The sequence below is a fragment of the Ovis aries genome, chromosome 15 (assembly GCF_016772045.2).
Source record: "Ovis aries strain OAR_USU_Benz2616 breed Rambouillet chromosome 15, ARS-UI_Ramb_v3.0, whole genome shotgun sequence".
NCBI lineage: Eukaryota > Metazoa > Chordata > Mammalia > Artiodactyla > Bovidae > Ovis > Ovis aries.
This window is the reverse complement of record NC_056068.1, coordinates 55,104,842-55,132,638: the sequence shown is the minus strand read 5'-3', so window position 1 is coordinate 55,132,638 and position 27,797 is coordinate 55,104,842. Positions and strand designations below refer to the sequence as shown.

General features: G+C 37.4%; 1 protein-coding gene across 2 annotated transcripts in view; it reads right to left on the bottom strand.

Annotated features, from left to right (window-relative positions):
- Window positions 1-27,797, bottom strand: part of ACER3 (alkaline ceramidase 3) — a 144,648-nt gene that overhangs the window by 28,612 nt on the left and 88,239 nt on the right. For both annotated transcript variants that reach the window (XM_004016342.6, XM_060399500.1), the window contains exons 5-7: window positions 26,774-26,855; window positions 23,939-23,974; window positions 8,589-8,647 (exon numbers count right to left, since the gene is read on the bottom strand). In XM_004016342.6, the coding sequence (XP_004016391.2) occupies window positions 8,589-8,647; window positions 23,939-23,974; window positions 26,774-26,855 (177 nt within the window). The remainder of the gene's footprint in view (window positions 1-8,588; window positions 8,648-23,938; window positions 23,975-26,773; window positions 26,856-27,797) is intronic.

Here is a 27,797-nt window from a genome sequence, read left to right as displayed (position 1 = left end):
CTTTGAATCATCTTCAGTTCCCTTTAACTACGTTTTATAGTTCTCAGCATATAAAGTCTCTGACCCTCTTCATCAGGTTTATTCCTAAGTATTTGATTTTTCAATGTGCTCGTAAAAGAGACTGCTATTTTACTTTCCCTTTCTAATAATTCATTGTTAGTGTAAGGAAATGCAACAGATTTACATATGTTAGTCTTGTAGTCTGCTACTATATCTTGCTTAATTTGTTTATCAATTTGTGTGAAGTCTTTAGCTTTTCTATATATAATATCAACTCTGAATCTTCAATGGAAAGACTGATGCTGAAGCTGAAATTCCAATACTTTGGCCACCTGATATGAAGAGCCAACTCATCGGAAAAGACAGAAGGCAGAAGGGGACGACAGAGGATGAGATGGTTGATTGGCATCACCAACTCAATGGACATGAGTTTGAGCAAGCTCCGGGAGATGGTGAAGGACAGGGAAGCCTGGCAAGCTGCAGTCCATGGGGTTGCAAGGAGTCAGACATGACTGAGCAACTGAACAACAATATATAATACCAATCATCTGCATATAATAACAGTTTAACCTCTTCTGTTCCAATTTGGATACCTTTATTTCCTTTTTCCCATCTGATTGCTGTGGTGAGGACTTCCAATACTATGTTGAATAGAAGTGGTATGAATGGTCATCCTTCTCTTGTTCCAGATTTTAACAGGAAAGCTTTCAGCTTTTCACCACTGAGTATTCTATTGGCTGTACATCTGTCATAACTAACTTCTATTCTGTTCAGGTATGTTCCCTCTATACCCACTTTCGTGAGAAATTTTATCATGAATGGATGTTGAATTTCATCAAATGCTTCTTCTGCATCTATTGAGGTGAGTTCTGTCTTTTGATGTGGTGTATCACATTGATTGATTTGCCTATATTGAACCATCCTTGTAACCTGGGATGAAATCCAGTTTTATAATGGTATCTGATCTTTTTTGGATTCTGTTAGATTCCGTTTGTTAATATTTTGTTCAGGATTTCTGTGCTGCTGTTAATTAGTGATGTTGGCCTATAATTTTCCTTTTTGGTAGTGTCCTTGTCTGGTTTTGGTATCAGGGTGGTGGTGGCTTCAAAGACTGACTTTAGGTGTCTTCTTTCTTCTTCACTGTTTTGGAAGACTTTGAGACATACTAGTACAAGTTTGTCTTTGTATGCTTGGTCTTAGAATTCCCTAGTGAAGCCATCCAGTCCTGAATTTCTGTTTGCAGGGAGGTATATATTTTTTGTTTTACAGATTCTATTTCACTTCGAGAAGTAAGTCTATTCAAATTATCTATTCCTTCTTGATTCAGTTTTAGTGGGTTGCATGATTCTAGGAATTTATCCATTTCTTCTAGGTTGTCCAATTTGCTGGCATATAATGTTCATAGTATTGTCTTTCTGTGGTAGTATGAGATATAATTTCTCCTTTTTCATTTTTTATTTTGTTTCTTTGGAAATCTCTTCTTTTCAGTGAACTGGCTAGAGGTTTGTCAATTGTGTTTATCCTTTCAAAAAAACAGCTCATGGTTTTACAGATTTTTTTCTATTGTTTTTGAATCTCTATTTCCTCTCTCATCTTTACTAGGTTTTACTGATTTTTTTCTGTTTTTTAATCTCTATTTCCTCTTTCATCTGTACTAGGTTTTATAGATTTTTTTCTATTGTTTTTTAATCTCTATTTATTTCCTCTCTTACCTTTACTATTTCCTTCCTTCACTAACTTTAGGTTTCTTCATCTAATTCTTTTCAACGAGAGGTTAGGTTGTTCGAGATTTTTCTTTTCTTTTTTGAAGAAGGCCTATATTGCTATAAACTTCCCTCTTAAGACTGATTTTTGCTGCATCCCATTTTTAAGTTTGTATGGTTGTGTTTTCACTGACATTGGTCTCAAGGTATTTTTAAATTTCCTCTTCAAGTTGACCTACTGTTTTTTTTAGCAACATGTTCCTTAGTAACTTCCCTCCCCCCCCTTGTTTCTCTATCTAAGGCTGATTTCTAGTTTCATGCTGCTGAGATCAGAAAAAAATGCTTGACGTAATTTCTATCCTCTTAAATTTGGTGAGACTTGTTCTGTGTCCTAGTATGTGGTCTATCCTAGATCATGTTCCATGTGCACTTGAAAAGAATGTGTATCCTGTTTTGTTTTGTTTTGTTTTGTTTTTTGGGGGGGTGTTGTTTTTGTGTCATGTCACCATATCAAGATGTATCAAATTTAAAAAACCAATTAAGCCTAACTGCTCTATTGTGCTATTTAGGATCTTTGTTGCCTTACTGAGTTTCTGTCTGAAAGACATGCCCACTGATGTCAGCAGGGTGTTAAATCCTACTATTATAGTATTCTCATCAATTTCTCCCTTTTTGTCTGTTAGTATTTGGGTTCTTCTATAGTAAATACATAAAAGTATAAAATCCTCTCCCCTTGTTGATCCTTTTAGCATTAGTGTCCTTCCTTATCTTTCTTCTAGCCTTTGATTTAAAGTTTATTTTGTCTGATATTGAGTATTGCAATTCCCACTTTCTTGTCATTTCTGAGTGCATATTTTTTTCATTCCCTCACTTTTCATCTATGTGTGTCCTTCACTCTACAAAGGGTCTCTTGTAGGCAGCATATATATTGTAGGCTCTTGTTTTTTTATCCAGTCTGCTGCTTCATGTATTTGATTGGAGTCTTTAGTCCATTGACATTTAAGGTAATTATTGATACGTATGTATTTATTGCCATTTAAAACCTTGCTTCCCAGTAGATTTTGTATTACTTCTTTATTTCTTTTTTCCCCTTTTCCTTTTGTAGTTTGATGACTTTCTTTTGTATCATGCTTGAGTTCTTTTTATTGTTTGTGTATCAACTATGTTTTTTATCTGTGGTTACTCCGTTTTTCAAGTATATTAATCCATTAATGTATCTACCTGCCTGAGACTGGTAGTCATATGAGCTTTTAAAAAAAAAAATCCTATGTTTTCTTACTCCCCTCTCTCACATTTTATGATTTTGATGTCTTCTCTAACATCTTAATGTTTATTCTTTTGCTGTTCAGTGCAGTTATCACTATTCTCACAAAGTTTTGTTTTGTTTGTTTTTTTAAACTCTGTACTGCCTTATTTAAACAATTTTCCTATCATGATTTTCTCTTTCCTATAGATTGTTGCTTCTTTTTTATGTATGCATGTATTTAATTATGCCATGCTGCATGGCTTGCAGGATCTTAGTTCCACAACCAGGAATTGACGCTGGGACCGGCCCTGAAAGTGTTGAGTCCTAACCACTGGACTACTAGGGAATTCCCTATTTCTTTTCTATTTACAGACAACCTTTCAATATTTCTTTTAGGTTAGGTTTAGGAGAAGGCAATGGCACCCCATTCCAGTACTCTTGCCTGGAAAATCCCATGGACGGAGGAGCCTGGTAGGCTGCAGTTCATGGGGTCGCTAGGAGTTGGACAAGACTGAGCGACTTCACTTTCACTTTTCACTTTCATGCATTGGAGAGGGAAATGGCAACCTGCTCCAGTGTTCTTGCCTGGAGAATTCCAGGGACAGGGGAGCCTGGTGGGCTGCCGTCTCTAGGGCTGCACAGAGTCGGACACGACTGAAGTGACTTAGCAGCAGCACCAGCAACAGCAGTACTACTATATTCCTTTAGGTTTTGTTTGCCTGAGAAATTCTTTATCCTTCTATTCTGAATGATAATCTTGGTGTGTAGAGTATCTCAGATTGCAGCCTTTTCATTTTCAGAACTTTGAATATATATTGCCACTCCCTTCTGACTGGAATGTTTCTGTAGAGAAATCAGCTGAGAGCCTTATGGGGCTTCCCTTATAACTAACTCTTTGTTTTTCTCTAGCTGCCTTTAAAATCTTCATTATCTTTAATCTTCACCGTTTTAAGTATACCATGTCTTGGTGTAGGTTTGTTTGGGTTCTCCTTTGTCTGGGCTTCCTGTGCCTGGCTATCTGTTTCTTTCTTGAAGTTTGGGAAGTTTTCAGGCATAATTTCTTCAACTATAATTTCAACCCTCTTTCCTTTGTCTTCTTCTGGGATCCCTATTCCACAGACTGGCTCACTTTAAGGTCTTATATATTGATTGTGTGTGTGTGTGTGTCTTTCTGTCTGCTGTTTTGATTGGGTAATTTCCATTATTCTATCTTCCAGATCACTTATTTGATCTTCTGCATTATTTAGTTTGCTATTCACTGCCTTCAGCTTGGCTTCCATCTTCAGCAAGTGAGTTTTCTAGTTTTAATTGATTCCCCTTAATAGTTTCTAGTTCCATGTCACAGTGATGTACATTTCTGTTGATAGCCTTTCTTAATTCCTTCAGTATTTTTACTACCTCCTTTTTGAACTTGGGATCTAGTAGACAGGAGAGGTCTGTTTTATTGGCAGTGTTTCCTCTGCTTCTTTTTACCTCTATTTCTCTATGAATTTAGGAGGAGCAGTTATCTACTGTAGTCTTTAAGGGCTGTTTTTATGTGGAACATTCCTGTGGAGGGGCTTCCCTGATAGCTCAGTTGGTAAAGAATCAACCCGCAATGCAGGAGACTCTGGTTTGATTCCTGGGTTGGGAAGATCCACTGAAGAAGGGATAGGCTACTCACTCCAGTGTTCTTGGGCTTCCCTTGTGGCTCAGCTGGTAAAGAATCCATCTGCAATGCAGGAGACCTGGGTTCAAACCCTGGGTTGGGAAGATCCCCTGGACAAGGAAAAGGCTACCCACTCCAGTATTCTGGTTTGGAGAATTCCATAGACTATATAGTCCATGGGGTCACAAAGAGTCACACACAACTGAGCAACTTTCACATTCCTGTGGAGCCTGTATGAGACTAATATTTTTGGTGCAAAGTTTGTTTTTTAGTATGGATGCCAGCCATGTCGTTCCTCAGTATATGCTGGCTCTTCTCCCCTTCATAGGGGTTGGTGCTGTGATGACCAGAGTCTGCACTGTATGTTGACTGGGGCCTCCTCTTTACTCTGTGGCTGTCACAGCCCTGTCAAGGGCAGGATCTGCTTCCCAGTTGTTGGAGTAGAAACCTCCAGATCCAATTCAAAACTCAGTGTGGGGTACATGGAACTGGCATGCTTCTGCTGGGAGAGGAACCACTGAGTATTCCTCCGCAGGAGCTATCCACCAGAATGTGAGCTTTGTGGTGTCATCTGCCACTCATTGTGTGGGCTCACAAAGTACTCCATTGTTGGCAGTACCCTCGGCCCCCCTTCAGTCATGGGAATGCAGGCAATCAGTATGAATGTCCCTCAGCTGCTGTGCTCAAAAGCCACTGGCCCAGATCTGCCAAAGTCAGGCACTGGGACTTGCTGTAATGCTCCCCTGGAACTGCGATGGGAGCTATGGAATCCTTGTAGATCCTGGCCCACCTCTGCATTTACATGCCTGCAAAGCCAACAGCTACTAAATCTGGACCCACTCCAGGTTCAGGAGCACAAGTAATCCACTGAGATGTCCAGCAGGCACTGAACTTACAAAGGCACCAGTGTTGTAAATCCATCAGTCACAAAGCTGCAAGCCCAGATTTCAGCCCTGACTCAGTGTATGGCCAACTTCCAGGGCTTGCAAGCTCCCAGAGCTCATAGAGGGGGAGCTGTGACTGCTGTGAGCAAGGAGGAAAATAAGTTTTCTATGGAAGGGCCCCTCCCCTCTGTTTGTGTGTGCATTAACAATGGGGCTTCTATGGTGGACATGGGCTCCACCTTGTACATCCCCTCAGCCCAGTCCTCTCCCCAGGTTTGTCTGCTGAAGCCCGAATTTCAGCACTCAGCCCCTGCATGTAACAGCAGATGCATGACTCAGACTAGGGAGTGCAGCACGGTGGTCAGATCTTCTGTACTGGTCTCTCTCTGTTTTGCCTGCCACAAGCCAATTGTTGTACACTCCTTTGAAGCTCTGATGCTCTCCTTCCGTCCTGACTGATCTCCCAGCGGATGAAGGGCATTCCCAGGATGAGGGAATCTTTCCTATTTCATAGTTCCCTCCCAGAGTGTAGGTCAAAGCCCAATTCTGTATATTTTTTTCCTTTTGTTTTATGCAGTTACATGGTGAACTTTCTTGCAGCTGTTGTATGAGATCTTTTGCAGTGTTCAGTAGTCATTATGAGAACTGTTCTGTGAGATGTATCTATGGGAGGAGATGAGCTCCATGTCCTTCTATTTTGCCATCTTGATCTCTCTGGTACTATTATTAATATGCTGCATTTATACATAATAAATGTTTGGACAGCAAAATTTTAAAATACAATACCATTGTTAAAAAAAAAATCAAAACTCCAAAATGCTGATGGAAGAAATCAAAGATTATCCAAATAAATGAAGAGACACATAAGATACATAGTGTTCATAGACTGGAAGACTCAACATAGTAAAGATGTTGGTTCTTCATAAATTGATATGATGGTTTAATGCAATATGCAATTCCTATCAAAATCCCAATAAGATTTTAAATATAGACATTATTATTCTATAACTTGTATGTGAAGGCAAAGAAATCCAAATAGCAAAAACAATTTTGAAAGAAAAGTGAGAGGTATCAATCTATATGATTTGAAGAGTTATTCTACAGGCACAGTAATCAATAGAGTGTAGGATTGGTAGAAGAATAGACACCAAAATCAGTAGAATAGAATTTAAAAACTCAGAAATACATCCACATAAATATATTCAAATAATTTTTGAGGAAGGTGCAAAAGCAATTCATTGAAAAAATGGCCATTTCAACCAGTGGTCCTGGAGTAGTTGGATATCTAAAGACTAAAAAATGGACCTCAACCTAATCCTTACCCTTATATAAAAATTAACTCAAAATAAATATAAAGTTACATGTAAAATGTAAAACCATATAAAACTTTTAGTAAAAAAGCAAGGGAAAACCTAGGGTTAGGCATAGAGTCCTTAGACTGGACACCCAAGTGTGATATATAAAAGGAAAATTGATAAACTGACTTCATAAAAAAACTTTTGCTCTGTGAAAGACCACGTGAAGAGCATGGAAAGACTAAGTACAGATTGTGAGAAAATATTTGTGAGCCACATATTTGAGGAAGGATTAGTATCTACAATATACAAAGAATGCTCAAAACTCAACTGGAAAAAAGAGAGAAACAATCTCATTAGAAAATAGACAAAGACATGAACAGACATTTCACCAAAAATGATATATAGATGGCAAGTAGGCACATGAAAATATGTTCAACATCAATACCCACTAGGGAAATGAGAATTAAAACCACAATAAGATATCAGTACATATCTATTAGAATGGCTAAAATTAAAAATAGTGACAATACCAAACGTTGGCAAGGATGCAGAGAAAATGGGTCACGCATACAGTGCTGGTGGGAATGCAAAATGGAACAGCCACTCTGGAAAACAGTCTGGCAGGTTTAAAAAGAATTAAATATACAACTATCATACAACCAAGTAATTGCATTATGGGCATTTATTCCAGAGAAATGAAAACTTATCTGTAAACAAGTTTTCATAGCAGACTTATTTGTAATAGTAAGAAACTAGAAATAAAAAACTATAAACTCAGATGTCATTCAACAGGTGAATGATTAACCTGTGGTACACCCATATCATGAAATATTATCCACAATAAAAAGGGACGAGCTACTGATATATTCAATCACTTGTATCAATCTCCAGTGAATTATGCTGAATGCAAAAGGTCAATTCCACTGGTTATATATACTATATGATTCCATTTATATAACACTCTTAAAATGAAAAAATTAGAGAAACGAAGGGCAGATTAGTGGTTGCTAGGGGTTAAGGATAGGTAGTGAGGGGATGGGGTAGGAGCAAAAGTGGATGTGGCTACAGAAAGACAACAGCAGGTGATAGAATTGTTCTGTATCTTGACTCTGTCAACGTCAAATCCTGTTATGATATTGCAGAATAGTTTTGTAAGACATTATCACTTGAGGAAATTGGTAATGAGTATAGATGATCTCTATTTAATTTCTTACAAATGCATTTGTTTCTACAATTATCTCAAAATAAAAAGTTTAAATAAAAGAGAGGAAAAAAAACCCCATAAACCATATACTATTTACTTATTGAGCATCTGCTATATGGTGAGGCCCTATGTCAGGTACTCACATGAAATATTTATTTTTCACAAACTCTATAAAGTTTATGCCTACTTCCTAAATGATCATTCTGGAACACTGTTTCTCTGTGACACAGCCTTTCTTGAGACACATTCTGCAAAAAAGGTTTCTTAGTTAAATAGTTTGAGAAACATAAAAACAATTATTTTCCTTTCTACTGTAGGAGTTTTCAAGGCTTTTAATATACTCATGTACATTATAAATACTCAAAAGGAGGCCATCGTACACAGCTTTCCTCGAATTTCTTTAATTTTAAAATTCTTGTTTTCACATGATGCCTATTAACAACTTGCTTAAAGAATTAGTATTCCTTGCAATATACCATAATAAGTGTCGGGTTATAAGTTTTCTATCAATATCCCTTCTGGAGTTGGATTTTATGAGTTATTTCAATTTAGGCTATAGATTTACCACCTAAGTATATACTCTTTTGATGATCCAAACTACTTACCATGTAACAATATAAATAGATCGAACCACTAAAGTGAAGACCAACATTCCATACATGACCTGAAGAAGAAAGGAAAAATGAAGTTCATAAGATCATTATTCTTTGGTAATGGAAGTACATTTTGCCTACAAAAACAGCCCTCCCAGTTAAATGTAAACATTATCTTTCATTACATTTTAAAGAACATATGTATTAATATAATTAAATAATTAAGAGTCATTCTAACCTTTGAGGAAAGATCCTGTTTGTGAATAACCAATATCAGAAGTCCTGCATTAATTTTAATTCTGAATGGTTTAATTTTAATTCTGAATGAAATTTTAAATATCTGCTGAAACCTGAACAAATGCTGTATTTCTGCTTCATACTCCCTTGATACCCCTCCCTTTTTGTTAGGTTCACTTTTAGCAAATGATTCTGTTTCCTATCTAATATATCTGAAATCTTTTAAACTCTCCTCCTAAGTGCTTCTGCATCCTCTCCCTGTATTCTTTCTCCCATTCCTAGTTTTCAAAGAAAGAGATGCCCATTTCTTCTTGACTGAGGTTAGTCCACTTCCCTGTATTCTTTATTCTATATGTTCCCACATCTTCTCAGACTTGGCTCCAACAACTAACCTTTCTCTTCTACACTGAGCCCTGGATAGGTATTACCAACTGGAAACCTGAAACTAGTGGGAAAATTTAACTTTTAAAAGTGTGAATTATTAAATATAAGAAAACTTTATAGAATATAAAGGTATAACATAACAAATATTTATAAAGCCAATAGCTGGGTACCATTCAGGTTAAGACATATGTTGTGTCTTCCCAGTTCAACTCTCTCCCCTACTCCTTAGAGAAAACCACTCTGACTTTTTAAATAAACATTTTCCTGCTTTTCCTTACATATTTACTAAATTAAACTAAATATGCACTCCTAAATAATAGGTTTTTAAATTTTTAATTTTAATTTACAGTTGAATAACATTACATACCTTTGTTTTTGTCTTTTAAGATACAGTTATGTTATATGTTGCCATGGTTCAATCACTTTTGACATTACATAAATAAATATCACAACTTATTTACCCATTGCTGTGCTGATGGACATTTTTGGGTTATTTCTAGTTTTCAATGCTACGAACATTCTTATTCACACATTCTACTGCACACATACAAAAATTTCTCCAGAGTATGTACCTAGGGATGTAGTTGCTGGATCAGAGGGCATATTATTATCAAAATTACTGTAAGTGTCAAACTGTTTTCCATTTATTCAATTCAATTCCAATTTCTAGGATTTCTTTGATCCATGTTATTTAAAATTATATTACTTAAATTCTAATATAACTGCTTTTGTTAAGACTTACTGTATGAGCAAGTATATGGTCAATTTCTGTAAATGTGGAACAAAAAGTGTTTCTGCAATTGTTGGGTGCAATATTTTATATTTGCTCTATAGGTCAAATTTTTTAATCATATTGTCTTCTGTATCTTCTATAAGGTACTGATAATTGTGCACTAAAGTAACCTAAGATTATAGATTTCTCTAGTTTTTCTTCTAGTTTAGTCAATTTTTTCATTATATATTTTGAGGTATTACATATATTAAAGGTACATACAAATTTTAAATTATAATTTTCCAAATTGAACACTTTTAATACTACAAAGTAATCCTTTTCTATTAACAGAAATATTTTCCCCTCTTAAAGCCTGTTTTGTCTGATATTATAACTATACGATATTCTTTTGCTTAGCATTTGCATGATATATATTTTCCACTTTCACTTTCAACCTTTCTATTTTGCACTCTCTTATAAGGCCCTGCTATGATTCTTGCCTACTAGTTGTGTTTTACTACATGGAATCCAACCGTATCTATTGAGCATTGCACTAGTCCCTGGGGAGATAATGGTATGAGTCAAGGGTTAATAAACAGTCTGGGATGGTGTGGGCTTGGTTGAGAATGACCTCAAGTCTCCCAGCCTTGAAAACAACAGGTAAGATAAATGAGGAGTGTTGTGTCTGCTTTTGCCGTTGTCAAGGACTGCACATGTTGCAGGCTTGGTGCCTACACGAGAACAGTATAAAAGATGCCCATGATAAAGAATGGTGGGGGTGGGGGAAGAAAGAAAAAAGGGGCTGTTGCTTCTACACATTACAGTGACTTCCATTACTCTTAGCTTTCAAACCTGGCAGATGTACACACATACATGAATGAGAGGGCAAAGTGTGTATCTTATACACAACGTATGTATATAAGGCTAGCTCTGAATTTCTTGATAAGATGAAAATGTTATACTTGTATCCTCTACCATGTATTTTACAATAAAAATAAATAAACACAGTATTAGATTAAAGTCTATTACAGACTGATTCCTGGGCTTCCCTGATAGCTCAGTAGGTAAAGAATCTGCCTGCAATGCAGGAGACCCCAGTTCAATTCTTGGGTCGGGAAGATCTTCTGGAGAAGGGATAGACTACCTGCTCCAGTGTTCTTGGGCTTTTGTTGTGGCTCAGCTGGTAAAGAATCTGCCTGCAATGTGGGAGACTTGGGTTTGATCCCTGGGTTGGAAAGATCCCCTGGAGAAGGGAAAGGCTACCCATTCCAGTATTCTGGCCTAGAGAATTCCATGGACTGTATATGGGGTTGCAAAGAGTTGGACACGACTGAGCAACTTTCACTTCCCTTTATTTCAGAGACTGATTGCCCACCTGAATCAGTAATTGCAGCTATGCTGCTATAACAGTGAATAGAAAAGTCATGATCCCTGAAATTACAACCTGGTGAGGAGAGGGATAAGTAAACATGCAGTTAAAATGTAGTATTTTAACTCTGTGACAGGGGCTGAATAGAGCATTTTTTAAGCACATAGGAAGGCCACCTAATCTAAACTTATGCAGATCAAAGATTCTTCCATGGACTAGGGATGTAATGTATAACATGAGATGTAATTAACATTGCTATATGTTATATATAAAAGTTGATAAGAGTAAATTCTAAGAATTCTCATCACAAGGAAAAATGATTTTAATTTCATTAATATATTGTATCTCTGAGATGATAGATGTTCACTAAACCTACTGTTGCAATCATTTCATGATGTATGTAAGTCAAATCATTATGTTATACACTTTAAAATTATACAGTGTTGTATGTAATTTATGTCTCAATAAAACTGAAAGAAAAAAAAGACTTTTTGGAGGATATAATGTTTAATTTTATAACAGAAGTATTAGTAGGATAAGAATTATTAGTAATCACAAACATTATTAAAAAAAGGTGGAAGAGAGTAACTGGCATAGCTTACACTGTGGGGACTAGAAAAAAGTAATACTGTCTAGGACATACTTATTGGAGAGAAGAGCAAGGAGAATGAAGTTAGAAGGTAAGCAGAAATCAAATCTGCTTTACAAGTCATGTTAAGGAGTTGGGACTTTATGTAAAGAACAATGCAAAGTCAATAAAAGTTTCAGCAGTAGCTCAGTATGATCACTCATGTATTAGAAAGATGTCCCTGTCATGTTAGACAGAGAATGAATTAGGAGGTGAAACTAATGGAAAACTGACCACTGACAAGATATTGTAGTGGCCTAGGTGAGACACGGGGCCTGAATTAGGGTAGTATCAATGGGAAAGGAAAAAAATGGATAAATTAGGGAGATAAATAAGGTTTAGAACAACTTTAAGTATGGTATAAATTGTTTAAGGCTTTTCAAAATTACTAAAAGTGTCAAACTGACTGATAATCATTTCGATATGGGAGTAAGTAAAAGTTGGGAACATCTATGATGGCCTGGTTTATGACTTGGGCAGTTGAGTGCACAGTTAAACTGTTTATTGGGTTAAAGAATAATATGAAAACAAAGACAAGGGATGAAAATGTTTATTTTATTTTTGTGTTATGTTCAGACTTTGAGGTGTCAGTTAGATAGCCAAGTGGAGATCTGTAACAGGAGTTGGATATTTGGATCTAAATCTTAGAAGAAAAAACTGAGCTTAATTAACAGATTTACAAATCATTAGCATAGAGAAGTCAAAAGAAATGGATTATTCAGAGAGCATGTTAAACATATCTAATGGTGGATAACAACCCATACCCTGGAAATACAATGGGGATTTTCCAAATGAATTTTCTTTTCTTCACAAACATCTCTATCCTATGTACATAATTTTAATTTATTTATTTTAGTTGGAGGCTAATTACTTTACAATGTTGTAGTGGTTTTTGCCATACACTGACATGAATCAGCCATGGGTGTACATGTGTTTCCCACTCTGAACCCCCCTCCCACCTCCCTCCTCATTCCATTCCTCAGGGTCACCCTGGTGCACCAGTTCTGAGCACCCTGTCTCATGCATCGAACCTGGACTGGTGATCTATTTCACATATGATAATATGCATGATTCAGTGCTATTCTCTCAAATCATCCTACCCTCGCCTTCACCCACAGAGTCCAAAAGTCTGTTCTTTACCTCTGTGTCTCTTTTGCTGTCTCGCATATAGGGTTATCATTACCATCTTTCTAAATTCCATATATATGTGTTAATATACTGTATTGGTGTTTTTCTTTCTGACTTACTTCACTCTGTATAATAGGCTCCAGTTTCATCCACCTCATTAGAACTGATTCAAATGCATTCTTTTTAATAGCTGAGTAATACTCCATTGTGTATATGTACCACAGCTTTCTTATCCATTCATCTGCGGATGGACATCTAGGTTGCTTCCATGGCCTGGCTATCCTGTATGTTTTTATTCTCCCCTAGGAACCTGAGGCAGACCCCGTAGTGGCCTACTCAGTACCTACTGCTGCCTTTGTCTTTATAAAAGACTGATTTTATTAGGATGGTTATATGTCCAGCCATAAAAGTTTGATTTCCTAGGCTTTCTTAGAGCTAGGAGTCTCCACATAACGTTTCTTTTTATGCATATTCAAAGACTGTTGTTGTTGTTCAGTTACTAAGTCATGTCTGACTCTTTGCAACCCCATGACCTGCCGCACGCCAGGCTTCCCTATCCTTCACTTATCTCCCAGAGTTTGCTCAAACTCATGTCCACTGAGTCAGGGATGTCATCCAACCATCTCAACCTCTGTCACCCCATTCTCCTCTTGTCCTCAATTTTCCCCAGCATCAGGGTCTTTCCCAATGAGTTGGCTCTTTGCATCAGGTGACCAAAGTATTGGAGCTGCAGCTCCAGCCACAGTCCTTCCAATGAATAGTCAGGGTTGACTTCCTTTAGGATTGACTGGCTTGATCTCCTTGCTGTCCAAGGGACTCTCAAGAGTCTTCTAAAATTATTCATTTTTAAATAAAAAGATAACAGAACATAATTCTCCATTCTCTACAATTTTTATTTAAAAAGATTTCTATAAGGAATTTTCATATCTCTCCATATTTAATAATTTTTTCAATCTTCAAACTCCAAAGAATATAATAAAAATAATATTTGCATTTTCTCACTGCTAAAGCATCATAGAAATATACTGTGTGTAAGCTGAGACCTGGTACTTATCCCTAAGAAGCCTAGGAAAAAGGCATGTTGTGATTTTGTTTATCAGTAAAAAGAAAGATTTCTTGAGCAAGGCAGAAAAACAATTTTTTTCTTCTGTGATTTGGCATTAAGATGCCTATGTGGAAAGATTTGAAGACAGATGAAACAGAGAGGTAAAAGAGGGCAAATTAAGTAGGCTGAGGCTGTAGTGTGGGACCTTAAAAGCTGTGAAGTGAAGTGAAATGAAGTGAAGTTGCTCAGTCGTGTCTGACTCTTTGTGACCCTGTGGACTGTAGCCTACCAGGCTCCTCCATCCATAGGATTTTCCAAGCATGAGTACTGGAGTGGGTTGCCATTTACTTCTCCAGGGGATCTTTCCAACTCAGGGATTGAACCCAGGTCCCCACAATGCAGGCAGATGCTTTACCATCTGAGCCACCAGGGAAGTAAAAAACTGTAGTTATACAGTAATTAGTTTGATAATGAGGGAGACTGACTTTCAATATTTCTTCAGAGCTACATTCTCCATGACTTTTTCATGATGGTCTATTCCATGGATCAAGCAAAAACATGGAGAGGAGTTCCAAATAACTGGCCACTTTATTTTCTACCAAGTACTTACTGAATGAGAATTCTGAGTGACTCAGCAGTAAAGAAACTGCCTGGGATGCAAGAGACACAGGTTTTACTCCTGGGTCAGGAATATCTCCTGAAGAAGGAACTGGCAACCCACTCCAGTATTCTTGCCTGTGAAATCCCATGGACAGAGGAGCCTGGTGAGCTATAGTCCACAAAAGAATCAGATACAACTGAGCAACTAAACAACCACAAATTATTGAACACAGACTGTGTGACAGACATTGGACTAGGCATTCATCATTCAAAGATGGAAAGATACCCTATTTCCGACCTCAAACAGCTCAGTCTAATAAGAGAAGAGACATATGTAACCACATATCTAGCACTTGGATCTGGTTTCTAAATTCCATTCTCCAATAAAAGAAACCAAGGCTCCATGGAGATCAGGCCTGGAGCAGGGAAAGAACAAGATGAGTCAAGAACATCTTCTTGTGCCAAAAAGTAAAACATATTCAAAGAGTGATGGGAACAGGCCAAAAGGACACAGATACCAGCCTGAAAGTGCTCCACTGGTGAAATCTGAGACAATTTGTATACCAAAATGTGTGATAGTTCAGTTCAGTCTGGTCGCTCAGTCGTGTTTGACTCTTTGCGACTCCATGGACTGCAGCACACGAGGCTTCCCTATCCATCACCAATTCCTGGAGCTGGCTCAAACTCATGTCCATTGAGTCAATGATGCCATCCAACCATCTCATTCTCTGTCTTACCCTTCTCCTCCTGCCTTCAATCTTTCCCAACATCAGGGTCTTTTCCAATGAGTCAGTTCTTCGCATCAGGTGGCCAAAGTATTAGAGATTCAGCTTCAGCATCAGTCCTTCGAGTGAATATTCAGGACTGACTTCCTTTAGGATGGATTGATTGGATCTCTTTGCAGTTCAAGGGACTCTCTAGAGTCTTCTCCAACAACACAGTTCAAAAGCATCAATTCTTCAGCGCTTAGCTTTCTTTATAGCCCAACTTTCACATCTATATATGACTACTAGAAAAACCACAGCTTTGACTAGAGGGACCTTGTCTCTGCTTTTTAATAGGCTGTCTAGGTTGGTCAGAGCTTTTCTTCCAAGGAGCAAGCATCTTTTAATTTCAAGGCTGCGGTCACCATCTTCAGTGATTTTGGAGCGCCCCCCCCCCGCCCCCCGCAAATAAAGTCTGCTACTGTTTCCATTGTTTCCCCATCTATTTGCCATGGAGTGATGGGACCGGATGTCATGATCTTAGTTTTATGAATGTTGAGTTTTTAGCCAGCCTTTCACTCTACTGTTTTACTTTCATCAAGAGGTTCTTTAGTTCTTCTTAGCTTTTTGCCATAAAGGTGGTGTCATCTGCATATCTGAGATTATTGATATTTCTCCCAGCAATCTTGATTCCAGCTTGTTTCATCCAGTCTGGTATTTCACATACTGTACTCTATATATAAGCTAAATAAGCAAGGTGACAATATACAGCCTTGACATACTCCTTTCCCAATTTGGAACCAGTCTATTGTTTCATGTCTAGTTCTCACTGTTGCTTCCTGACCTGCTTACAGATTTCTCAGGAGGCAAGTCAGGTGGCCTGGTATTCCCGTCTCTTTCAGAATTTTCCACAGATTGTTGTGATCCCCACCGTCAAAGGCTTTGGCATAGTCAATAAAGTAGAAGTAGTTGTTTTTCTGGAACTCTCTTGCTTTTTTGATGATCCAGCGGATGTTGGCAATTTGGTCTCTGGTTCCTCTGCCCTTTCTAAATCCAGCTTGAACACCTGGAAGTTCACAGTTCACATACTGTTGAAGCCTGGATTGGAGAATTTTGAGCATTGCTTTGCTAGCGTGTGAGATGAATGCAATTGTGTGGTAGTTTGAACATTCTTTGGCATTGCCCTTCTTTGGGACTAGAATGAAAACTGACCTTTTCCAGTCCTGTGGCCACTGCTGAGTTTTCCAAATTTGCTGGCATATTGAGTACAGCACTTTCACAGCATCATCTTTTAGGATTTGAAATAGCTCAACTGGAACGCCATCACCTCCACTAGCTTTGTTTGTAGTGATGCTTCCTAAGGCCCATTTGACTTTGTACTCCAGGATGTCTGACTCTAGGTGAGTGATCACACCATCATGATTATCTGGGTCATGAAGATCTTTTTTGTACATTTTTTCTGTGTATCCTTGCCACCTTTTCTTCATATCAAAGAAATCATGATATACCAAAATAAATACCAAAATAAATAATGATAGTTACAAATCAGTGAATACTGCATAAAGTAGGAATATAGAGTCTAAACAGATAAAAATAAATAATTCAAAGTTTAACAATTAAGAGTATTTTCATAAATCTCAAATTACTCTACTACCAAGTTCTTATTAATTATGAAAGGACAGAGAACAATTACACAATGGAGATATCTAGTAGACACTATCATAAGTCATCATGTTCCAACGTGTTGACAATAAACTTTCAACATGGTTTGGGGAAAAAGTTCTTTTTATCTTCCTTGCAGCTTTTCTGTAATTCTGATATTGCTTAAAAGTAAAAGACATTTAGACAATAAAGAATTCCATACTAACCCGCTGGAATAATTAACACATTATCACATTAAATGCCCAGAGTGGGTTTAAGTCTTTCACTCTCGGAGAAAGGCATTCAGCTCATCTGTGGTCAAGAAACATTTATAAGGGTGGGAGATCAGGTAGGGATTTGTGGATAAAGTACCAGTGAGTGGGAACAGATGGTGGTAATAGGTAATGGGATTTAGGCATTTGGAGTTTGTACTGAACTCACTCAATTGCCCAAACACAGTAAAGAGAACCTCTAACAGAAAAAGCCAAGGGCTACAGTGAGGGGAATCCAGATTTTTCTACCACCTGATTACTGTTTCAATACGTAAGTCACTTGAATAAGTCACTTCACTCATCTTACTCTTGGATTCCCATTTGTAAAATGAAGACACTGAACTAGGTGACTGTGGTTTCATATTTTTATAATCATAGTCAAAATACTGATGTAAGAGGCATTTTATTTTGGGAGTTAATAGTATAAATTATTCTCTGGCGTGTTGCAGTTCATGAGGTTGCAAAGAGTAGGACATGACTTAGTGACTGAACAACAATTCTCATATGATAAGGCTAAAAGGCTGGTGCTTCCTACATAATTAGATGATAGTTTAAATAGTAGAAAGCTAAATGCAGATGCTACTTTTTAATTGTAACATAATTTCATAAGACTCATAAGGCAATGAGACTTTGTAAAAACATAGTTTTTGTAGGTATTCAGAGCTAGTTTAAAATCTTATTCTGCCCAAACTATACAGCCTTCTAATCCAGCCTACATATAACTGCCAGAATTATCTGAAACAGATCTTATAACGTTATGTCTCTGTTAATGACAAAATAAGTTCTAAACTCTAACACGACAGTCAATGATTCACAATTTGGTTCCATTCTTCTTTCTCTTCTCATGTTCTACACGATCTTGTATTTAGCGTAAGATTTCCCAAATAAGACCCCAGAATACCACTGTGCTGAGGGATATTAAGAGATATTCAATGAAAAGAAAAAAAAAAAAAAAGTTCTATGGTCAAATAAATCCTCCTCAAATGTCATTTCCTGTGTGAAGCCTTCCTAATATCCTTCTATAAAAATTACTTAATCTCTTTTTATTCCCAAAGTACTTCACTTATATTTGACTTTGAGCAGTTTTTTATATTGATAACTAAACTGAGGCTTAAAGTAAAGCACAGTTATCATAAGTTTTATATATTTGGTCTTCACATTCTTCCAAGTTCACTATTGCACAAAAATGTAAATAGTACTTTTCATTCTTTTGAAAAACAGATCTTTCGGATAATAAATTAGATTCCAAAGTAATTAGCTATAGGGACGTATCATAAAAGTAATATGGGTTTTGGGGAAAAAAAGGATCTGGGTTCAATTTCCAGTTCTGCAAGCAACGAGTTGAACACTGGGCAAATTATTTAACCTTTCTGACTGACTCTCAGTTATCTCATCTATAAAATGATAATCCCAATTCCTAAACAGATTTGCTGATATTTTAATAAGATAATGAGTCAATCTATATAAACTATATGAAAGAATATATAATATTTAGCACAATATTTAGTAGACACTAAAAAAGTCAGCTTCTTTTCCAGTGTGCTCATATGTCCTTCTACTCTAATTCATAATAAAATGGCACAAACAAAACATGATAGAATAAAAATTTAAGTGTTAAAAATCCAAGTTTTTGTTTTTCAAATTGTTTACATAGTGTGTCCTTTCCTGCAAACCTTGAGTGTCAAATTAGAAGGCACAGTAATAAAATACTGATATGCCATGTCTAGAAACAATCTTTAGGAGACATCTACTTTGGCAAGATTTTAAGTAACAGTACTCTTTGAGACATTAGATGAGATCTCATCTGAGATACTCAACTACTGATTGTTCAATTAGCTTCTTTAATAGGGTTAAATTATTTCTTAAATGTCCATTTAATCTATTCTCATGTATGCTTTTGTTTTTGTTTTCCTGCTTAAGACCTGTTGGTGTTTCTATTCAATGTGACAGCTATGTGATTTGAATATTATCTTTCGCAAGGCCATCAAGTTAAATAAATAGCATTCGGCTCCCTTTCAGATGTCTGGATCATCTTGGACTCAATAAAGTAGAACTGTTATCAGTATATTCTTCCTCAGGGAAGCTAATCTGGTTAACAAGACAATCATCCTTGTTGTGACAGGTACTTTTAATTCTACTATCACTACTCTAGGGGCTTCCCTTGTAGCTCAGTAGGTAATGAATGTGCCTGCAATGCAGGAGACCTGGGTTTGATTCCTGGGTCAGGAAAATCCCCTGGAGAGGGAAATGGCAACCCACTCCAGGATTCTTGGCTGGAGAATCCCATGGACAGAAGAGCCTAGTGGGCTACAGTCTATGGGGTCGTAAGAGTCAGACACGACTGAGCGAATAAGGAAACACACATCACTACTATCACTACTTCTTCTCTAGCTCAACTCAAATATCTCTTTCAGAAGCTTTCCATGATCATCACAGGCAGAAATTTATGCATGTCGTCTTACACCTTACTAAGTAATTTTAGCATTACACAGTATTATTATGCTTATTGCCTTGTGCTTTGCATTATCTTATATTAATTATTTTTATATAATCTTTATAAAATAGTACATATCCTTGTTTTGAACATTTTACAGATAAAGATATTGGAGAATACAATATTGGAGAGTACAGCAAGAAATTTGTTGATGGATAATCAAATAGCAAGATACTGAGATTCTGAACTTTAAGACATCAAAGTGGTAAGAAATAAAGATTCCAGCCTTAAGTCAGAGTTCCTTTAGATTAAACCACATTGCTCTGCTTTCCTTTTTCATTATTTTTAAGATTTTGAAAAATCTTGTCACAAACTCCAAAACAATTTTTCCACTTACAAATTCCAAAGCAATTTTTCTAAGTTTCTACAAATAAAAACATCAACAGTTATACAAAAGAAAAATACTCTAAACTTTGACAATTAGAAGATTCTCAGAATAAGGTCTCTTTTCTTAAAAATGATACTCAGAAGATAATTAGGGATAGGTTTTTTTTTAAGCCATAAATAGAAAGTATCAATTATAATTACTTAACAGATCAGCATAGGATACTCTAGATCAGACATCTGAGGCTAAATTCTCTTTAAATAAAACTTAACAAAGTAGCAAGGAATACTACTGTATCAAAACAGTGCGCCATTTTCCTTACTATTCCTCTTCTGTACCAAAGAAAGCAATTATTCAGCTACATACAATAAGTATATTTTTTAATTGTATTTTGAGTCATCTAGGTAGATAGACTGTGTCCTTGCCTGCACTAGTACTTCTTTTAGATGTGTATTATAAAATGTATATACTACAAATACATTTTTACAAGTTAATCATCCTGATCAGATAGTGAGTTCTGAGACCAACCACCATGTAGCATATTAATAATAGTTAACATTTACTCTGGACTTCCCTTGTGGCTCAGACAGTAAAGCGTCTGTCTACAATCTGAGAGACTTGGGTTCGATCCCTGGGTTGGGAAGATTCTCTGGAGAAGGAAACGGCAACCCATTCCAGTACTCTTGTCTTCAAAATCCCATGGACGGAGGAGCTTGGTGCAGGCTACTATCCATGGGATCGCAAAGGGTCGGGCACGACTGAGTGACTTCACTTTCTTTTACTTTCTTTACATGCTAGGTTTAAATGCATTATTTCATTTAAACTTAGACAACTTTAGGAGATTATTACACCAACTTTAGAGATGCAGTCTATTGAGCTCTATAAGAGCAGAGACCTCATTATTTCACTCACTAGTATATCTCTGCTTTTCTTGGGGAGAGTGGTAAGAACACTGGAGTGGGTTGCCATTCCCTTTTCCAGGAGATCTTCCCAACCCAGGGATTGAACCTGGGTCTCCCATATTGTAGGCAGACGCTTTACGCAGAGTGCATCATGAGAAACGCTGGGCTGGAAGAAGCACAAGCTGGAATCAAGATCGCTGGGAGAAATATCAATAACCTCAGATATGCAGATGACACCACCCTTATGGCAGAAAGTGAAGAGGAACTAAAAAGCCTCTTGATGAAAGTGAAAGAGGAGAGTGAAAAAGTTGGCTTAAAGCTCGACATTCAGAAAATGAAGATCATGGCCACTGGCCCCATCACTTCATGGGAAATAGATGGGGAAACAGTGGCTGACTTTATTTTGGGGGGCTCCAAAATCACTGCAGATGGTGACTGCAGCCATGAAATTAAAAGATGCTTACTCCTTGGAGGAAAAGTTATGACCAACCTAGATAGCATATTCAAAAGCAGAGACATTACTTTGCCAACAAAGGTCTGTCTAGTCAAGACTGGTTTTTCCAGTGGTCATGTATGGATGTGAGATTTGGACTGTGAAGAAGGCTGAGCGCCGAAGAATTGATGCTTTTGAACTGTGGTGTTGGAGAATATTCTTGAGAGTCCCTTGGATTGCAAGGAAGTCCAACCAGTCCATCCTAAAGGAGATCAGTCCTGGGTGTTCATTGGAAGGACTGATGCTAAAGCTGAAACTCTAATACTTTGGCCACCTGATGTGAAGAGTTAACTCATTGGAAAAGACTCTGCTGCTGGGAGGGATTGGGGGCAGGAGGAGAAGGGGACGACAGAGGGTGAGATGGCTGGATGGCATCACCGACTCAAGGGACATGAGTGTGAGTGAACTCCAGGAGTTGGTGATGGACAGGGAGGCCTGGCATGCTGTGATTCATGGGGTCGCAGAGAGTCAGACACAACTGAGCGACTGAACTGAACTGAATTGAGTATATCTCCTGTGCCTAGTACAGCACCTGGTATACTAAAGGTACTTAAAAAAGTGTTTGTTGAATAATAAGGAAACCAAAGCTCAAAAAAGTTAAGTAACTTATACAGTAAGTGGAAAGACTAGCTTGAATTCAGTTATGCCTGACTTTAGATCTTAAGTCTGTGCTCTACTGCCTCTTTATTTTCAACATCAGGCTCAGAATTTGGTACTTAGAAAGTATACAGCAAACATCTAACAAATAAACGAATGAACGAATCCCTACCTTCAGATTGCTCATCCACTTCATCTAGTATTCCTCTACTTCTTCATTTCCCTATCCTGATTTTTAATCTCTAAGCCTAGATGCAAAGAGCTGACTCTTTTGAAAAGACCCTGATGCTGGGAAAGATTGAGGGCAGGAGGAGAAGTGGACGACAGAGCGTGAGATGGTTGGATGGCATCACCGACTTGATGGACATGGGTTTGGGTGGACTCCGGGAGTTGGTGATGGACAGGGAGGCCTGGCGTGCTGCAGTTCATGGGATTGCAAAGAGTTGGACACGACTGAGCAACTGAACTGAACTGAAGCCTAGGATATTAGTCATAATTACAAGTTTTCATCCCCCCTATCAGCATACACAGATATCTGTTTATCTTCCCTATACACAGAGAAGAAAATATTATTGGAAAAATGCAGGAAATTACAGCATGGAAAGTGACATGAATAGTTTGTACCTTTTATTACAAAACACAGTACCAGATAAGTAAAAAACACAAAAGAGAAAACTGAGTGGTCATAAACTTAGAAAAATCAACTCAAATTTTTCAAGTAAGAAGTTTATAAAAACTGAAGTATTCTTCACATAAACTTACTTTATTTTTATACTGTGTTAATAAATATTTCTAATAAAGGGATAAATACACAATGACATCACTTCAAGTTATAACAAACAGGAAAGTGAGAATGCCCCCTTCCTAGTATCATCTATGTTATTTAGTACATCTACTTTCAGCTGGCCTATGGAAAAAACCTAGGCACAATAACGTGGATATGGAATTTATTTCTTTAAAAAACATATTTCAGATGATTACTGTCTAGTTTTAGTTTAAAAGGCTACAGGAACATTTACTTTTTAATATAAACACAAAATATTCTAAGAGTATAAGACCTCTAATCCTCCTGGAATATGTGTTTCCTCGCTTATGTATGTATTTCTATCTATCCTGCTTTGTTAAAAGAACAGTGACAGGAGTCAAACAAATCTAGTTAGAATCCTGGCTCTGCCCCTTAATAACTGTGTAACCATGGGGCAAATTACCTAATATCTCTCAGCTCATTTCCCTTAAAATATAGACAATAATCCATAATTTTTAGGACTGCTGTGGAGATTAAAGTCTATGTAGTAATGAGCATAGTGACAGGCACATCACACCACTCAATAAACAATAGCTCTCTTTATTAAGGGTCTCATATTCATTTTACTCTAGTTTCTTTCTAGGATGCACATAAGTTACTATTTCTTATACCAAAGTTTCTTACGTTTGTTTCTTTTGATATAAATAACCTCCCAACTCATATATGTTAGACTGAAAATTTCTTGAGTATTTTCCCTATATCTTTTTAAAAAGATAATGTCATAAAAAAGACTGTTTACATGTACATGTGAATAATATGTCCTGTTTTTTTGCACTTATAAGAGTAATGCTGCACCTGCATAATTGTCTACCAACAGCTAGTAGACCCTTGGTATTGAATGTTCTTGGTATTTCTGTTTTGCTTACACCTCCTATAGGAACTTGTCTGCAATCTGTCTTAAATGCTGTTCTTTCCTAGAGCATCCACCATTTCATTTTCATAAGTTGTATATGCATAAAATATACTAGAAAAGGAAAATACAAAGCAGGTTAAGTAATAAAATGTGTAATAATTTTCAAAAATTACCTGATGGAATATGGGCTCCTTTACCTTAAGGTAAACCTAAAAAAGATTAAAAGAAATAGATGTGAAAGAAGTGCCTTATGAAGGGGGAAGAAAACCTATACCTGCTGCTGCTGCTGCTGCTAAGTCTCTTCAGTCGTGTCCGACTCTGTGCAACCCCACAGACGGCAGCCCACCAGGCGCCGCCGTCCCTGGGATTCTCCAGGCAAGAACACTGGAGTGGGTTGCCATTTCCTTCTCCAATGCATGAAAGTGAAAATTGAAAGTGAAGTCGCTCAGTCGTTAGCGACCCTGTGGACTTCAGTCTACCAGGCTCCTCCAGCCATGGGATTTTCCAGGCAAGAGTACTGGAGTGGGGTGCCACTGCCTTCTCCAAAACCTATACCTACTACCTTGCAAATCTCATATGTCTCCAGCTTCCCTCATCTTGCTTCCTAGAACTGACTCCAGCCATGTAAAACCAGATTACGTGGCTTGCCACAAAAGGGCTACTACCTAAGGTGTGTCTGCGCCAGTGCTAGCTTCATCAGGTTGTCGTCATTTAGTCGCCAAGTTGTGTCTGACTGTTGCGACCCCAGGAACTGTAGCCTGCCAGGCTCCTCTGTCTATGAGATTTCTCAGGCAAGAATACTGGAGTGGGTTGCCATTTCCTTCTCCAAGGGATCTTTCCGACTCAGGGATTGAACCTATGTCTCCTGCACCTCAGGCAGATTCTTTACTGCTGAGTCACTAGGGAAGCCCGAGCTTCTTCAAGGTAAACTAAATGTTTCACAGCTGTTGTGGATTACTCTGGCCTCTTGGCCTCTCCTTGATGCATGAGCATCAGGGAGAAGCACAGATGCATGAATACTCATCAGAGCTGAAGAGGTTATGCTGACAATCCCTGCATCACAATAGCAAGAACACTGGGCTTAGCAGTAAAATTTCAAACTGCCACTTACTTGCTACATGTCTGAGCAAGTCATTTAACCAAAAGACTCATTTTTCCTTATCTGGATAATGGGAATAATAATAGTTAGCAATAATTAGCCAAAATATGTGCAAGTCTCTAGCATATAATGTATGCTAATAAGTGAAAACATTTAAAATAAATGTCTTGTTCTTTCTTCTGCTTCCAAACATCTAATGCATTCACTGAGAAACATTTTCAGTTACACAAACTCTAGTTTCAGGCTCCAATGTCATGTGGGTGATTAAGTTCAATGCCCACTTATTACATGCATTTATTGCCCTGTAAGAGTATACCTTTAAAAAGACATGGTAGAGAGGAGTCAAAAGTTAAATCACAAATCTGAAATGACTTCTATCACTTACAAGACAAAGTCCAAATTTCAAAGCCTTCCCATGACATTGCTCTAGCCTTTCTGTTTGGCCTTATTCGTATCTTCCTGTCTCTTTCTCATCCTAGGCTCCAAAAAGTATACTGCTACCCCAAAGAGGCTAGTTTCATGCTTCTGTATCTTTAAACATGCCATGCTTCACTATGTTAGCAAATGCCCCTGCTGGTAAACACTCATCTTTTAAGATTCAGCTCAAATTATACTTCTTTCTTGAAGTCTTTTCTGAGGTTTTTTTTCTGCTTAGCAGAATTCACCACTCATCCTTCTTACTACCAGACTGTCAATGTATAAACGTTATGGCATTTATTAGTTTGCTTCTCTCCCCTCCAAGGCAATAATCTTTTTGGCAGAAAGGACCATTTTTATACATCTCTATAGCCTCATTTAGTGTACTGCTGATCTCACAAATTTTATGTAATTTTAAAATTTGCTACAGAACTTCTTATTCCTGGAGGAAGTTCCTGCATTACAAGAGTAGATCATTTCCTTCAAGCAACCAGAAAGCTTTAATAGTAAGATGTATACGAAATATTTATATATGCATAACTCTAAACTCAATAAGGCAGAATGTTTTTAAACTCCAAAATTTGCTATTTCAAAATACTAATTTCCCTTTACCTAATTTCAGATTCTCACTGCTAGTTAACAGAAGAAATGCAGAAGGGCAAGGCTCTTAAAAGGCTTTTTTTTTTTTTTTTTTTTTTAAGGCAAAAGAATTATGGAGTCCTTACTGTGTACCAGGGATTAATTTTTACAACTAATATGAAATGTATGTTTACTACTATTTTCATTTTACGAATGAGGAAATTTCAAGAGGTTAAGTAACTTGCCCAAAGTCCCATAGTTATTAAGTAACAGAGTATTTAGTAGGTCCTTAACTAAGACAAGCAACTCAGAGCATAAGCAGATTTTGTAGGAAAGATAATGAGTAGGTTTGTATCACGGGGCAGGGGTAAATAAGTTCAACTTGGAATGTGCTGAGATTGAGGTTCCTGATATTAGTGATATCTGAAGGCTTAAGATGCGGATTTGGTAGTTGTCAGGTTATAGGTAGTACTAGAAATGTGGGAACAAATGAACTGGCACACAGAAGTGATCAGCTATCTCAACCTATTTGGAAAAGTTTAGGCATTAAAATAGTCACAGGAGGCCCTAAAGATTAGAGCCAATTTCTTTTTTTAACAAATAGGAGGTAATATGTTCATCCATGAGGAAAAGTTAATCGTTAATTGCTTTCTATTGCTACTGAATATCTGCCTTTTGACTTTTCCCACTTCCTGTTAAAAAAACAAACAAACAGGTTTTAAAAAAAATTGTTTTAACTTTTTGTAGAGAAATAACACCTAAATAGAAAACAAAGAAGCAATATCTATAAGGGAGTTTCCTTTAGAAATATTTCAGTTTCAACAACATGAAGCAAACACTAGAAGCAAAATGTACCAAACTCCATAAATGGCAGTTCACATGCTTAATTTGTTAGAAATAAAATATGACTTACCATGGTTACTATTAAACTGAAAAGAACTAAGGTAAAAAGCAGATGGTAGTTTACAGAGCTCTTCATCTTAAAACATTCAAACCTTAAAAAGAAAAAAAAAAAAAAGAGAGAAACTTGTTTTAGAATATAAAACTAGGAAAACAAACAATGCTGTTTTGCCATGTGTATACATGCCCTGGGTATACTGGTGCTCATCATTTCCTTGCAACCACACACTCATCTTAGAAAACCCACACTGCCGACAGCCTTCAATAGGCTGTGGGGATCAGGAGTACATACCTGATTTCAAATAAGGGAAGAAAGCAGTCATCTTAAGCTCTCCCTTTCTTACAGTACTCATCTGGATACTTTAAATAATCTGCTCTCAACTTTGTCTCACGCAGGTACAGGTGTATCAGGATATTAGTTTTATCAATGCTCACTGTTACTTTTTCTTTCAATAAATATAGTTTTGACAGAAAATATAGATCAACAAACAATGTCAAGGAGAGCACAAACCCTAGTCTCAGTCTTAAGAATAGGTTTCAGAAAACAGTAGCTAGGATTTCCTTGTTTTTGATCTTAGGTTTTCTAAGTGCCCAAATCTGCACTGTCACAGACGGGCTATTTTTCTAGATTGGGGTTCAGTTCAGTCGCTCAGTTGTGTCCGACTCTTTGCAGTCCCATGAACTGCAGCACACCAGGACTCCCTATCCATCACCAGCTCCTGGAGTTCACTCAAACTCATGTCCATCGAGTCAGTAATGCCATCCAGCCATCTCATGGTCTGTCGTCCCCTTCTCCTCCTGCCCCCAATCCCTCCCAGCATCAGAGTCTTTTCCAGAGAGTCAACTCTTTGCACCAGGTGGCCAAAGTACTGGAGTTTCAGCTTTAGCATCAGTCCTTCCAATGAACACCCAGGACTGATCTCTTTTAGAACAGACTGGTTGGATCTCCTTGCAGTCCAAGGGACTCTCAAGAGTCTTCTCCAACACCACAGTTCAAAAGCATCAATTCTTCAGCACTCAGCCTTTTTAACAGTCCA